General features: G+C 45.1%; 1 protein-coding gene across 6 annotated transcripts in view; it reads left to right on the forward strand.

Moving 5' to 3' along the window:
* Positions 1-15,939, forward strand: part of OFD1 (OFD1 centriole and centriolar satellite protein) — a 44,632-nt gene that overhangs the window by 11,169 nt on the left and 17,524 nt on the right. For all 6 annotated transcript variants that reach the window (XM_045051339.1, XM_019823562.3, XM_045051338.1 and 3 more), the window contains 6 exons: positions 6,278-6,385; positions 8,327-8,463; positions 8,962-9,135; positions 11,152-11,258; positions 13,023-13,142; positions 15,092-15,165. In XM_045051339.1, coding sequence (XP_044907274.1) covers positions 6,278-6,385; positions 8,327-8,463; positions 8,962-9,135; positions 11,152-11,258; positions 13,023-13,142; positions 15,092-15,165 — 720 coding nt within the window. The remainder of the gene's footprint in view (positions 1-6,277; positions 6,386-8,326; positions 8,464-8,961; positions 9,136-11,151; positions 11,259-13,022; positions 13,143-15,091; positions 15,166-15,939) is intronic.

A 15,939-nucleotide genomic window follows, 5' to 3' on the forward strand; every position in this document is an offset into this window, starting at 1 on the left:
AATCAGATCACAAGACCTCCTAGAGTGCCTGCGAAGTAGGGCATCCATACTGAAGTTGAGTATGGTAAGTGATCCTGTATTCTATATGCCGAGGCAGTACCGTTCCATGTAAATTTTCTGTAGTCATGGGAATGGCTATCCCTGTGCCATCTGATACGGTAGCGCGTGGCTATCCCTGTGCATCTGATAGAGCTAGCCATGTGTGGCTGTTGAAGGGTTGAAACGTGGCTAGTGTGGCTAACGAACTGACTGTTATTGCAGTAGCCACACGTGAATAGTGGTCATACTGGATAGCACGGGCCTCAGCTAGATAGTGGGTATCTGTAGCTTAACTCTGTGGGAAGGAAACTTGGGGCCTGAAGGGATCTTAAGAAATGGTATAACCACTCTGACAGAGGGGTGTTTTCTCACAAAGCTAAGCATACTCTTCCCATCCAACAGTGATGCTCCTAGGTATTTACCCGACTGACTTGAAAACTTAGGTCCACGTAGATCCCCCAATAGGAATGTTTGTGGTACTTGATAGTGATGGCCAGAAATGGGGAGCAGTCACAATGTCACCAAGAGGGGTGGATAAAGAAACTGAGGTGCATCCAGACAAGGGAATACTAATGAGTATTTTGATGACGGTGTTTTGCACTGTTAATCCATGCAAAAACAAACTACCTTTAAATGCATTTTGTTAGGGAAAGGGGCCGGTCCGTAAAGGGTACATATTGCGTGATTTCATATATGATTTTCTGAAAAAGGCAAAAGTGTAGAGCTGCTGAGTGGGTCGGTGGTTGCCAGGGATTTGGCGGAATGGGGGTGTGGAAGGTTGAATAGGTGAAGCACAGGGAATTTCTTAAGCGAGTGTGTTTCCTACGACCGTGGTAGGATCTATATAGCACTATAGTGGTCAGAGCCTGTAGAACCTCCTAGCACAAAGGGTGAAGCTTAATGTATGCAATTTTAGGAGGTCAGGTGCCCCAGGATGGATTGCAGACAGTGACAAAATGGTCTGTCCTAACCCCCGCCCCCCCCCCCCCCGGGAGAAGAAACAATGCTGAGCTCATCAACATTGGAAATGAAGATTTTATGACTAAAGGCAAATGAAACTGTATATAGGCCCTGGATGTGGAGTGATAGCTGGCTCATGGGGGTACTGGTTAACTGCTCTGAAACCATTGTACATGGATGCTGGATTTGGACAACTAACGCAATGGATAGTAGAGGGCGAGAGCCAAGTTTCTCCCTGTTAGAGTGTGATTTTACAGTTGGGTAAGGGGAGGAGGCTAGAATGATGTGTGCGATAGTGGGTTTGTTAGACCCCTCACTGTGAGCTCAGGTTTAGCTTCATACACCTGCAGAGGATCTCTATAGATCAATGTATCTGCATGGGTTCGTAGAACACTCAACTTTCCTTGTGCAGGCTGAGAGGGCCTAGAAGCAAGGACACCCTAGTAACTGTGTGCACGCCTAGTGCCCGGTTTGGAACACTAAGATTGGGTTTCGAAGACCATTCCATGATAGGAACCAGGGCTTCCCGGAGCGATGACTGATTCTAGGACTGGGGCTGAGAAGGCACAAGAGGAGCCCGGAGTGTTGTCTAATGCTAGACATAGGGAAATGCTTAATAAGGGGGGGAAAAAAGGCATTGTGAAGGAGCTCCTAAGGGCCAAAGCTAGAACAGTTGAATAAATGGGGAGACCAGAGCAATCCTTCTCAGAGGGGTATGCATACAGGGAGGGGAGAGGGGAAGTGGAACCAGTTAGGACCCATGAGAAGCCCTGCAGACCTGGGAAACGGTGATGACCATTACGGTGAGCGAGGGGGAGGAGCACCTCTGGAAAGATGACCCTACTGCAGCATCTCCGAGAACGTTCCTGCGGCATGTCTACCTTGTCTCCAGAGGCAGAGCAGGCATGCCTGAGCATAAGAGTAGCAGGAAGGTGTGAGGAGACAACGGGCTGACTGGGGGAAAAAGAAACGGGCAAGAGAGGATGAGCGGATGAGCCAGAGACGAATTGCAAGTGTATGTCTAATGAGAGGAAGTGAAAACCAGACTTGGAAATCTTGGGAAAAGGGAGGTGTGGGAGGCCTTTACTTTTGTTCATGCAGAAGCTGAGTCCTTTCGAGTGTTGGAAGATCCTAAAGCTCCTAATTTTTCATTTAATGTGTATTTATTTTCGAGAGCGACAGACAGACTGAGCGTGAGTGGGGGAGGGGCAGAGAGAGAGGGACACACAGAATCTGAAGCAGGCTCCAGGCTCCGAGCTGTCAGCACAGAGCCTGACGTGAGGCTTCAGCCCCCACAGACCCATCATTACCTAAGCCAAAGTTGGACGCTTAACCGATGGAGCCACCCAGGCACCCCAGTTTTGTTCTTATGGCTGAGTGATAATTCCACTGTGTGTGTGTGTGTGTCCCCGTGTCCCCGTCTGTGCGTGTGTGCACACACCACATCTCTCCATTGTAAACAATGCTGCTGTAAACCTAGGGATGCATATGTCATTTCAAGTTGGTGTTCGTTTTCTTTGCACAAATACCCAGTAGTGGAATTACTGGAACATATGGTGATTCTATTTTTAACTTTTTTTTTTTTCTTTGGGTAGAGCACATGCATGTGAGCAGGGGAGGAACAGGAGGAGAGAGAATCCCAAGTAGGCTCCACACCCAGTGTGGAGCCCAACAGGAGGCTCGATCTCACAACTATGAGATCGTGACCTGAGCTGAGATGGAGTCAGACGTTCTTTAACTGAGCCACCCAGGCACTCCTATTTTTAACTTTTTGAGGAACCTCCATACTGTTTTCCACAGTGGCTGCACCAGTTTGCATTCCCACCAGCAGTGCAAGAGGACTCCTTTTTCTCCACATCCTCACCAGCATTAGTTTCTTGTGTTTTTTGGTTTTAGCTGTTCTGATAGGTGTGAGGTGATTGATCTCTCACTGTGGTTTTGATTTGCATTTCCCTAATGGTGAGTGATGTTGAGCCTTTTTTTCGTGAGTCTGTTGGCCATCTGAATATCTTTGGAAAAGTGTGTATTCAGATCCTTGACTCGTTTGTTGATTGGTTTTTGTGTTGGATTGTAGAAGTCCTTTATATATCTTGGATATTAACTCCTTACTGGATAGATCATTTACAAATATCTTCTGCCATTCAGTAGGTTGCTTTTTGTTTTGTTGATGGTTTTCTTTGCTGTGCCAAAGCTCGCTATTTTGTAGTCCCGATAGGTCTCTTCAGGCGAAGGAAGCAAGAACTATCTAGAAAAACACATATCTACAGTTGATGTCAAAGATATTACTGCCTATGTTTTGTAGGAATTTTGTGATTTCAGCTCTCACATTTAGGACTTTAATTCATTTTGAGCTTATTTTTATGTGTGGTGTAAGAAAAGTGGTCCACTTTTATTGTTTTGCATGTAGCCATCCAGTTTCCCCAACACCATTTGCTGAAGAGACTGCTTTATCCCCCTGGTGTATACTCTTGCCTCCTTTGTTGTAGATTAATTGACCATACGTGCGTGGGTTTATTTCTGGGCTCTCTGTTCATCTATGTGCCTGTTGTGCCACTGCGTTACTGTTTTGATTATGACAGCTTTGGGGTACATCTTGCAATCAGGAATTGTGATATCTCCTGCTTTGTTCTTTTACCTCAAGGTTGTTTTGGCTCTTCAGGAGTCTTTCGTGGTTCCATACGAATTTTAGTGGTAGTCTAGTTCTGTGAAAAATGCTGTTGGTATTTTGACCGAGATTGCATGGCGTCTGTAAATTGCTTTGGGTAACATTGACATGTTAACAATACTGGTTCTCTGAGTCCCTGAGCACAGAATATTTTCTGTTGGTGTCATCTTCGATTCTTTCGTCCGTGTTTTAGGGTTTTCATGGTGTAGGTCTTTCAGCGCCTTGGTTAGGTTTACTTACAGGTGTGTGTGTGTGTATAATTTTTTTTTTTTAGTGCAATGGTAAACGGCATTTTTTTTTTTTTGCCGCTTGATTATTACTGTATAGAGGTGCAACAGATTTCTGTATATTAACTTTGTATCCTGTGACATCACTGAATTCATTTATCGGTGCTAGTGTCTTTTTTGGTGGAGTCTTTGAAGTTTTCTGTGTATACTATCATGACATCTGCAAATAGTGACAGTTTTACTTCTTACCAATTTGGATGTTTTTTTGTCCAATGGCTGTGGCAAGGACTTTGAGTACTGTGTTGAATCAAAGTGGTGAGAGAGGACATCCTTGTTTTTCCTGATCTTAGAAGCACTCAGTTGTTTGCATACATTATGAAGTTAGCTGTTTTTTATCTATAGCCTTTATTATTTTTTTTAACTTTATTTGAATTGAAGGAAGTTAACCAAGAGTGTAATACTGATTTCAGGAGTAGAACCCAGTGATGCATCACTTACATACAACACCTAGTGCTCCTCCCAACAAGTGTCCTCCTTCATGCCCATCGCTCCTTTAGCCCATCTCCCCACCCACCTCCCCTCCAGCCACCCTCCGTTCTCTGTCTTGAAGAATCTCTTATGGTGGGGTGCTTGGGTGGCTCATTCGGTTAAGTGTCCAACTCTGGGTTTTAGCTAAGGTCAGGATCTCACTGTCCTGAGATCAAGCCCCGCATTGGGCTCTGTGCTGATGGCGCAGAACCTGTTTGGGATTCTGACTTCCTCTCTGTGCCCCTCACCTCACTTGTGCCATGTTTCTCTTTCTCAAAAATAGACATTAAAAAAAAATCTTGGGGCACCTGGGTGGCTCTGTCAGTTGGTTAAGCATCTGACTCTTAGTTTTAGCTCCAGTCATAATCTTAGGTTTGTGAGTTCGAGCCCCGCATCTGGGTCTGCACTGACAGTGTGGGGCCTGCTGGAAGTTCTCACTGTCTCTGTGCCACCACTTGCACTTTGTCTCTCCAAAGAAACTTAAAAAAAAAAAAAAACAAAAAAAAAAACCAGCACTCTGATGGTTTGCCTCCTTGTGTTTTTATTTTCTTTCTACTTCCCTTCCCCTTTGTTCATGTGTTGTTTCTTAAATTCCATGTGTGTGAGATAATGTATTGGTCTTTCTCTGACTGATTATTTTGCTTAGCATAATACACTCTAGTTTTTTTATTTTTTTGATATGAAATTTATTGCCAAACTGGTTTCCATGCAACACCCAGTGCTCATCCCAACAGGTGCCCTCCTCAATGCCCATCACCCACTTTCCCCTCCCTCCCACCCCTCACTTTATTCTCAGTTTTTCAGTCTTTTATGATTTGGCTCCCTCCCTAACTTTTTTTTTTTTCCTTCCCCTCTCCCATGGTCTTCTGTCAAGTTTCTCAGGATCCACATGAGAGTGAAAACATACGGTCTCTGTCTTTCTCTCTATGACTTATTTCACTTAGCATAACACTCCAGTTCCATCCACGTTGCTACAAAAGGCCAGGTTTCATCCTTTGTCATTTCCAAGTAGTATTCTATTGTACATACAAACCACAACCTCTTTATCCATTCATCAGTTGATGGACATTTAGGCTCTTTCCATAATACTCTAGTTTCATTCACGTTGTTGGAAATGGAAAGATTTGATTCTTGTTTGATCACCAAGTAATGTTCCATTGTGTGTAATATTACACACACACACACACACACACACACACACACACACACACACCACCTTTGTCAGTTGATGGACCTTTGGGCTCTTTACGTAATTGGGCTGTTGGTGATAGCGCTGCTATAAACATCGAGGTGCGTGTGCCCCTATGAATCAGCATTTTTGTGTCCTTTGGATAAATACCTAGTATTGGAATTGCTGGGTCATGGGGTAGTTTAATTTTTAGTTTTTTGAGGAACCTCCACACTGTCCTCCAGAGCAGCTGCACCAGTGTGCATTCCCACCAGCAGTGCAATGTTTGTTGGTTTATATCCTGTTTATCTTTTTTTGTATAAACTTGGTCCATGTCTTGTCTAATTTCTCCATTGTTGTGACTTGTAACAGCTCTTTGATATTAGGAAAATTACTCCTGTCTCCACATCCTCGCGAGTACTTTGTTGCAGTGTATCACTTGTCTTTTGACTTGATTTCGTGCCATCTAGGTTTCTAATTCTCATGTTGTGAGATTGATACTGCTCGTTACTGCTTCCAGGTTGTGTGTCATGTTTGCAAAGGGCTTTCCTTAGAAATTATTCTTAGAAGATCGAGAATGTAAGAAAGGATAACGTTTAAAAGCCAAGATCTTAGAAACAGGGTTGATGCAATGGTCGAATGGAAAAAAGTTACACACCGAAACTCTGTTATGCACTTTGTGTCTTATAGGTTTTCTCATGGAGTTTTTAAAAGAAGTGGCAGAATATCATCAGTCCAGAGCGAGCTGTGATGTGGGAACTCAGACAAGTTCCACATTGCCTGGCCAAGACTCACTTGGTAACTGGCTCTCCTTCAGAATTTTAATGTTTGTTTTCTCCTCAAGTGAAGGAAAGGACCTGATGTGCTGTACTATGGGTCTGTTCCTTGACTGGGAGGGGTGCAAGCCTCAGGGGGCACAGGTGCCTGCTTCCTCTGGAAGCCTGGCGGGAGGCGGCCAGGACTGCTCGCCCGCGCCACCCTCCCCTCTCTGAAGGCCCACGTGCTTCTCTGTGTGTTGGGTTCAACCTCTCATAACTGGGAGGTTCTTCTCTAGGTTTCCTCTAACTTGAATTTATGGCCACTAAGGAAATCCTTGACTGCGTGCCTTGTGGAGAAAACTAGAGAAGTCAGTGGCATATCACTTTGGTTTCGAGCTGAGGAAATAGGGGTCCCCGGAGGAAGCGCAACTTGGAAACGTTCCTTCTGGGTCAGAACGGATAGTAGAATCCGAATTGTTTTTTCTTTTTTTAATTTTTAAAAACTTATTTTTGAGAGAGAGGGGGAGGGAGCATGAGCAGGAGATAGGCAGAGGAAGGGAGACACAGAATCTGAAGCAGGCCCCAGGCTTGGAGCTATCTGCACAGAGCATGACGACGCGGGGATCAAACTCCTAAACCGGGAGATCATGACCTGAGCCGAAGTTGGATGCTTCACCAACGGAGCCACCCAGGCACCCCTAGAGTCCAAATTTTTCTAAAATTACATGATTAATCAGTTTCTTGGCACCTCCTGAGTCTTAAGGAGAGTAATACTTCTAACCGGTAAAAAGAGAAGTCTGTTATTAGTAAAACATAAGCTATATGATGAGGCCTTCATTTTGGCCTAGGTTTTATTCCTTTGGGAGCATGGTACATGCTTATTCTAGAGAAGTACTGTCCAATAATAGCCACATGTGTAACTGTTAATTTTCTAGTAGCCATGGGGGGGGGGGAAACAGGTGAATTTATTTTAATTTATTTAACCCGGTATGTCCAAAAGATTCCAACATGTAATTGATCCAGAAAACGTTAATGAGATTATTCTATATAAAATTTCCATACTCCATCATTGAAACCTGGTGTGTCTTTTACATTTAAAGTACCTCTCAATTTGAACTAGTCCCACTTCATGTACTCCGTGGCCACGTGTGGCTCGAGAGTCCTGTATTGGATGACACAATTGTAAAGCATTTGGAAAACCCAGAAAAGTAAATGGAAAACCTGTTGAAAGTTCTCTAAAAAGACGGACACTGCCAATCTCTTCAAACTACTTGTGTCAGCCACCTTGTCCGGTGCATCCTTTTTGGCGGGTGGTGTTCTCCACGATCGAGCTCATCCTGCGAGTCTGGGTTTGCGGTCGGTTGATGCTGGCCCGCAGCTGTTGTGGGGGCTGTGGGTCTACTGGAGAGAGCACTAGAACGACAGCCCAGCAACAGACGAGCTTGCAGCCCCAGTGCTGCCCTTACACAGTTGCTTAGCCCTATGGGACTCACTTAAACTGCACGGGCATCTGCTTCCTTCTCTGCAAAGCAGAGGAGTCAAAATACATGACCTTTGATTTATTTTAACGTCTGTGTTTTGAACGTGTCAGTCGACTTTAACCACAGTCCAATAAAAGCACTCTCTGCCTTGGCACTTAGGGTCTGGGAAGAGATGCCAGTGTTTTCTGACTTAAGTTGCACTCTTGGCTTTCTTTCCCCCTGACATTGGATGGTGAGAATTTCCGATGTAAGGAATGGTGGAAACGGTTGTACAGTGAACACTTGTATACCTAGACTTCTCCGGTAAATTTGTATCCTCCTTGCCTGATCGCTTATCCGACCCATCCATTAATCCATCTTAATTTTGTGGCGTTTCAAAGTAAATTGCAGACATCCTTCCCGTTGCCCCTAAGTATACTCTGCTTTTGAACAGAGCTCCAGCCTCTTGCTCAACTGACGGCAGTTCCCTATGCTAATTTCCTATGTTGTTGTTTTAACAGTGGAGAAGCTTCAGCTTATTGATGATCAGTTTGCAGGTGCTTACCCTCAGCGTCCAAAGTTAGAATCCTTAGAAGTAAAGTTAAATGAATATAAAAGAGAAATAGAACAGCAGCTTCGGGCAGAAATGTGTCAAAAGGTGAGCTGTATCTTGTTGCTGTGCTTGTCTTGAATGTCTTTAAAAAAAAAAAAGTTTAAGAGCAAATGTAAGCAGGGGAGGGGCTGAAAGAAGGTGAGAGAGAATCCTTAGCAGGCTCCACGCTGTCAGCATAGAACCTGACTCAGGGCTCGAGCTCAAGAACCATGAGATCATGAACTGAGCCGAAATCAAGAAGTCAGACGTGTCACCAACTGAGCCACCCAGGTGTCCTGTGATGTCTTCATCTTGGGTATGGGGGAGAAAAACAGAGAATTTTTATTAACAAATGTGATACACTGTTACGCATGATTTTTCTTTCCAACTGATGTCATTTTTTATGCCTTTTGAGTGAATCCTACACGTATAATGAATGAGATGAAAGTAAAAATGAGTTAAACTAAGTATATTAGAGCATTAGTGTTAAACCTAACCCTGAAGAGAGAAGTTATTTTCTCAGTATAGTTTCGGTATTTACAATAATTGGTGATCGATTGGCAGTTAAAGTATTTTAAAGATACTGAAGTCGCAAAAGTTAAGATGGAAGAGAAAAGAAAGTCTGAGAGGGAATTGGCTGAGTTCCGGAACGAATTGGAGAGAGCTTGTCGAGCAAAATCTGACGCCCTTATTTCTCGGGAGAGGTTGGCTTTTGAGAGAATTCAGAAGCACCAAGAGGTAAGATTTTACAATTCTTTGCCAGGTGTCTATTTCCTGCGGCTGTTTGTAGATGGGCTTCAGGCCCTAGAGTGGGTTGTGACAGTTGGTTAGCCAAGATCAAGCCCTACAGGTGTATGAGGGATGGAGGTCAAGAGCACAAGTGGTAGGACTGGCCTTGAAAAGGTTATGGAGACTTCCTCCCCCGAGAGCGCTGGGAGGAAGGGACTGTGGGTGCTAGCTTCCATGTTGGGAGCAGGCAAAACTCCCCGCTGAATACGCTCGCTCCTCTCGGGCAGATGGGAGGGTCGGTGTGGAATGGCTGCGTGGGGGTGGGGGCCGAACAGCCCTCCGAAGCAGGCCGGACTGGTGGAGCTGTGTGGAGGCCCTGGCCATGACACGGGCATCCCGCAGCCGAAGTGGACCGAGCCAGGTGCTTGTAGGCAGTTGGTGTGGTACAGTCAGGTTAGCGAGGGCAAGAAGATCGAGGCGCTTTGGCAGTGGACCTGATGGAGCTGAGTTTACTTGGCTTGAGAAGGGCAGCCTCTTGAGGACATTGGGGTTCGGTGGGGTGGTGAAAGGGGCCGGAGGGGATGGTGGGTGGCTACTACCCCAGGGGGGTTGCGGGGGGGGGGGGGGGGAGACAGGGCTGTGTGGTGTTCTCGGAGGCATCCAGGACAAGATGTCGGGACACTGATGGATGGAAGAGTAAGCGTGGGCCCATAGGACAGGGCTGCGGGTTGAGATGTCGCGTGAAGACAAGAAACAAAATGCAGTATGCTGCCCTTGGGTCACAGGGGTTGAGGGTCCCTGGAATTGCAGAGTCTAGGATTGTGGAAGGTGGCCATTCGATTTCTCCCGGAAAGTGACTGGACAGGAAGTGCAAAGGGCGAGGAGTGGCAGGAGGGATGGGGTCCACTCTTTGGGGAAAAACTGGTTCCTTTCCCAAGGGGCTGTCTTAGACAAGCCTGGATTTGGGACACTGCTGTGTCCAGCCAGAACCGCTGCTATGTGGAGACCTCGAAAGTTGGAGGGCTCCCTCCCAGCGCCCACCCTTGATTACAACTGCTCAGAAAGACCCAGTCATGTCCTATGATTTCGTGTACCGTTTCTGGTGATGGGGCTCTTAGAAAAAATCAATGTTGGAGCCACTGTCTTTGAGACGATTGGATGTTTACGTTAACAACTGCATCCTCGAGACGGGTGACTGACTAGTTCAGATCAGTCACCAGACCAGAATATTCATTGAGTTCGCTGATTCTCTTAAGGCTCTGGACAAGATGGCCATCCTCATGCCAAGCATCCTGGCTTTATTCCACTACCTGCAATGCCCTTCTTGTGCCCCCGATGAAACCCTCTTGGCCTTCAAATCCAGCTTCTGTGTCCCTTCCTTGTAATGCCTTCCCTGACTGACTCACTCAGGTCCTGTTCCTGCCACGGTCCTGAAGTATTTTAGTTATAAAAGTCATCACATCCCAGTGTGTAATTTCACTTTGCCTGACTACACTGAATTTTGGAAAGATGGGAACTCTACCTGTTCGTCTTTCTCTAGTTCTGAGTGTGCTGTTAGACACATGCCAGGTACTCCGTGAAGCCTTGCTCAGCGAACACACAAACGGAAGTGTGGCCCGTTCATTCACCTTGTTAACCGAGTCACAATGACCTATGAACTGAAACTTTGAGACGACAGAACCAGGGGCATTCTATTCTTTGGAAGTTTTATTGCTACATGCACATTTCGTGTCCTTTTCTTGCTGATGCACTTGTCGAAATGTGAAGTGTCTGGGGGATGTCCGTTAGGTAGATTAAACAGAGCAGAGATGTTAGGAATATATGCTAATGGGGCCAAACAGTCATTGAAAGAGGGAATGCATGTTTGGGTGGCTAAATGGGCAAAAAGAGTATGCTGAATTGGAACCTCTTGAAAGTGAAATTGTAACCCTAAGTATCTGTAGTTCTCTGGAATCGAGGAAGCACTATATTCGGATCTATTATATCTTTAGCTTGCTTGCTGAAAACTAATGCTTCTGTACACAGATTGAAACCAAGGAGATTTATGCTCAGAGACAACTTCTCCTCAAAGATATAGACATGCTAAGAGGCAGAGAAGCAGAGCTGAAACAAAGAATGGAAGCTTTTGAATTGTGAGTAACGTGTGTTCGTTTGGGATATTCAGAATGACGATTCAAAAGAACTAAATACACGTCTTAATAGTCAGATGTTAACTGCCAAATAGAGTGTTCACTTGTAAAGGGGATCCCACCTAGCTTTAAAAGGCACAAATGAAGAGAAAGACTAGGGTTTCACTTATGAACTAGTACACATTAGAATGAAAAGCAGAGTGAGATGCCATCATCGGGCTACAGTATGACCAGACACGTGACTTGAAGAAGCTGATAATGCTTGAACAAATGCCATGTTTCTCATTTACATCCACTCATTCACATATAGTAGCTGCATGTGTGCAAAGTAACAATTCCAGATACCCGGACCTGCCGCCCTCTCCTGCACTGCTGCTGTCGGGGGAGGGGGAAGACGGTGGCTCTGACTGACTCCTACGGGGTGAAGAAACTACTGGTGGTTTTTGTTTTTGTTTTTGTTTTTTTCTTAGTACCAATTGCGGAGGGGCAGAGAGAGAGGGAGACAGAATCTGAAGCAGGCTCCAGGCTCTTGGCTGTCAGCACAGAGCCTGACCAGGGGCTTGAACTCCTGCAACCGCACGGTTAGGACCTGAGCCAAAGTCGGACGCTCAGCCACACGCTGAGCCACCCAGGCACCCCTGGGTGAAACCATTTCTCTTGGTGTGTGTGTTCCTTTCCCTAAGTGCTCACATCTGTCTCCTCCTTCAAATCTCAGCTGGGATTAAGAGCAAGCTCCCCAGTCTGTAGTTGGTGGAATTAAGCTTTCTTTCCCGTTTGGCGTCTTGAAACTCGAAATATTCCAGGAACCCTATTTTATTTAAGAGGTTTGTCTTTGTCTTTATTAATGTTTTTCATTTACGTAGGTTCTGTTCATTTGATTTCTTCCTACCTTACCCTGTTTGGAAATTCTCAAGTGGCAGTTTGCTAATGTGAGAGAAAAGAAAAGGGACAAAGTTTGGGCAGATTCTGGATTGTATAATCATGATTATGTAACCACTTCTTGAACCTCTGTTTGCCCTGCTTCTCCCTTGTAAGCACATTAAGTGAAGTGAATGGATTTACTCGTCCTTTGCTTTACAGATGGGGCAGCAGAGGGAGCTCTAACACCAAGCCTTTATGCTCGGCCGGGAGCCCTCCCATCCCTGTGGTTTGGTCTAAGTGCCTGTGAACCTGATTCCTGGCTCTGGAATTGGTTTTGTAGGTGTTTGAAGGTCTCCCCACGAAAAGCACTCCATTCTTCGAATTTGGAGGTTCTGATGGACCCATCTTCTGTTTTCGGCCTCTTCAGTCAATAGACGATTGAATGCCAAAAACGAATCTTGTACCTCTAATTGTTAGGGGCCAATCAGTTAAGTCTCACAGTTAGAAATAATATTCTAGAAGAAACAAACACTTAAGGTACACTAAACTTAGCTTTGTGGCTTTGTAACTAAAAGCATCCTTCTTGGACCCCTCCGTTGATTGTGGCCCTTGATCCCCTGTACCCCCTTTTTGAGTGTGGGTTTTCTCCTGTAAGTGTAGAAAAGAAACCACTTCGGTCACGACACATTGACGCTCCCCTTAGCCAGGTGCCATCTGCTAGCTGATGAGCTAAAGTTGGTAAAGTAGAGGGACTTCTGGCTCTTTCAGTTCACTTCCCAGCAGGGAAGTCTTGTGAAGGTTTTACCCTGTGGAGCTAAAAACACAAGGTGTCTCTTTCCCTCTAAACGTGTTACTTCCGCCGTTGGGGTATTCTTACCTGCTTTCTTTCTCTTTGGCCAATTGCAGGGCTCAGCGGCTACAAGAAGAAAAAAATAAGAGAGCAACCGACGCACTTAGGAAACGGGAGCTGAATGTCCAGAATATTGAGGAGACCTATGACCAGAAGCTCAAGAATGAGCTGCTCAAGTAATTGCTCGGCCTTGTTAAAGAAATCCTGTGTCTGAATTAAGTTCCTGGAAACATGGCCACGCTGATGAAGTAGATAGAGCCGATGGTTGATGGCAAAACTGAGGGTTGAAAAACTTCTGTGTTGTCATTGGTAGTCCAGCCTTTCCTGTGAGCGTTTAAGATGGGTTTAAAAAGATACAGAGAAGAGCATGCTCTGCTCATTTGACCAAAAAAAAAAAAAAAAAAAAAAATTTTTTTTAACATTTGTTTTTGAGAGAGCAAGACAGAGTGCAAGCAGGAGGAGCGGCAGAGAGAGGGGGACCCAGAATCCAGAGCAGGCTCCAGGCTCTGAACTGTCAGCTCAGAGCCCAACACAGGGCTCAAACTCCTGAACCACAGGGTCATGACCTAAGCCAAAGTTGGACACTCAACACACTGAGCCACCCAGGCATCTCTTTCTTCCTCATAGCTTCTCTGACACTTCCTGAGTGCCTGTGGTTTGTTTTAAGTTGTTAGGGCACTTTACGACTTGCTCAGTTTGCACAGCCAAGAAGTCATAACATTGAAATTAATAAGTGCTCAGTTAATAGTGAGTAAATGCATGTGTAGTGAAGAGAGGATTCAACTCGGCTTCTCAGGGTATTTATTAGTAATTGACCTCATTTTTATTGCCTTGCTCTTAATTTGTCATTGTGCCATTACATCATACCTGCAAAGGTTTCTGGATGCTATTTTACTTTTGAGAGAATGAGGACGAGCAGGGGAGGGGCAGAGAGAGAGAGAGAGAGAGAGAGAGAGAGAGAGAGAGATGGAGACAGATGGAGACAGATGCAGAATCTGAAGCAGGCTCCAGGCTCTGAGCTGTCAGCACAGAGCCTGACATGGGGCTCAAACTCATGAACCATGAGACCATGACCGGAGCCAAAGTCAGATGCTCAATCAACTGAGCCACCCAGGCTCCCCTGGAGGTTGTTTTTAAAAACTGCTGTTAAAGACAAGTAGGGGGCGTCTGGGTGGCTCAGTCGGTTAAGCGTCTGACTTCGGCTCAGTTCATGATCTCATGGTTGGTGAGTTTGAGCACCGCGTCGGGCTCTGCGCGGACAGTGTGGAGCCTGTTAGGGATTCTGTCTGTCTCTGTCTGATTAAAAATAAAACTTAAACACCATTTTCATTGTATGACTTTTGAAACAGTGGATTTTAGGTACGTATTTTATGTCCACTCCTCTAACCTACTAGTGAACTCTGAAGTAGCTCTAGTCATTAAATGCAGAATAAATGAAACACGTATATGTGAATTCAGCGTAGCCGTGCATACAGAGAACTGTTGGGTATCGTTTGTCTTGGTGTGTCCTTGGAGGCCTCGGGTGTCCTTCTATGGCTTCAGCCAGTGTTGAATTTGGGAGGACATCATGGGAGTGCCTCTCTGCTTTCTCTGACCTCTGAACCGCAAAGTCAGTTGGCAACAGCTGGTGGAGGTGGCTGAAACTCCGTAAGATGAGCCTTTGGGTGTCTCTAATTCAGAGCTCATGCTGTTGGCGGTCGGCCGTCAGGACTGTGCTCAGCCCCTAAGGGCAAAAGTTCCTCTCTGAGGGAAGAGAGACGGGACAGGTGAATTGCAAGTGACCGACTTGGTTATCATTTGGGATTTAGGGCCCGTCACGCACACCGGAAGTTTAACTTGACTTCTTGGTGTCGGTCGAGACCAAGGGAGAGATAATTGTGCTTGGTGACCTCGCAACAACAGGACCCTTGGTTTTGTGTGATTGAGTTTGGGGACCGAATTTACAGGATCACAACAGAGTTCTCCAGACCTTTCACGTTTGGAATTCAGATCCTTGGCTCTCTTCTTGAGAGAGTGTGAGGTTTGCACGTGGTCACTTTCGGTGCCCCGGTCCCGTAGATAAGCTCGGGTATTGATAGTCCATCCAGGAGAGCGACAAGCTCATTTTAGTTTTTCTGACCTGCAGGTATCAACTTGAACTCCAGGACAACTATATCGCTAGAACTCACAGGCTAATAGAAGATGAAAGGAAGAATAAAGGTGACTCTGGGGACGAGCTGTGTTCACTGTGACAGAGGCTGTTAGCTTGCAAGTGTCTGTTCTGTATTCTAAAAAACCTATCGTTTACACCTGGTGTTAACTGCAAAAAGTACATGGTTTTTATTAATCTTACAAAATTGGTTTTTTAATACATTTTTGTGAATCTTCACGTTTAACCTTTCGTATATTCACAAAGGTTAGTGATTCACCAGCAGGATTTTATCCAGCTTTCTTTCAGTGTATTTTGATAGATGTGACTATCAAGAAAGTGGCAGCGACTTTTTGCCATCGGGTAAATACTACTCTTAACCACGAGACACTACAATTTTTACTTCCGGAAAATTGTAACTTCTCTGTCCCTGTGATCTAGTTTATTTCTTCTACTTCTAATGTATTCGTATGCTTCATGATATTTTCATGTGACATAGAATCTTTTCTTGGTAAGTTTTTTTTTTTTTATTTGAGAGAGAAAGGAACCCCAAGTAGGCTCCACACTATCAGTGCAGAGCCTGATGTGGGGATCAAACTCCTGGAACTGTGAGATGACGATCTGACCCAAAACCAAGAGTCGGATGCTTAACCAACTGAGTGACCCAGGCGCCCCTACTTGACCTATAATCCCTTAAATTCTTGAATACATTAGCCCAAGAGTAGGAAAGCTGGATAATTTTTTAGTCTTTGGGATACTTGACATCTTAATATATTTCTGGGAATTTGTCGATGAAAAGAAGTTAAACTTCTAGTGGCGATTTCAAATGGACTCTTGGGAGTAAA

The sequence above is a fragment of the Felis catus genome, chromosome X (genome assembly GCF_018350175.1).
Source record: "Felis catus isolate Fca126 chromosome X, F.catus_Fca126_mat1.0, whole genome shotgun sequence".
NCBI classification, from domain to species: domain Eukaryota; kingdom Metazoa; phylum Chordata; class Mammalia; order Carnivora; family Felidae; genus Felis; species Felis catus.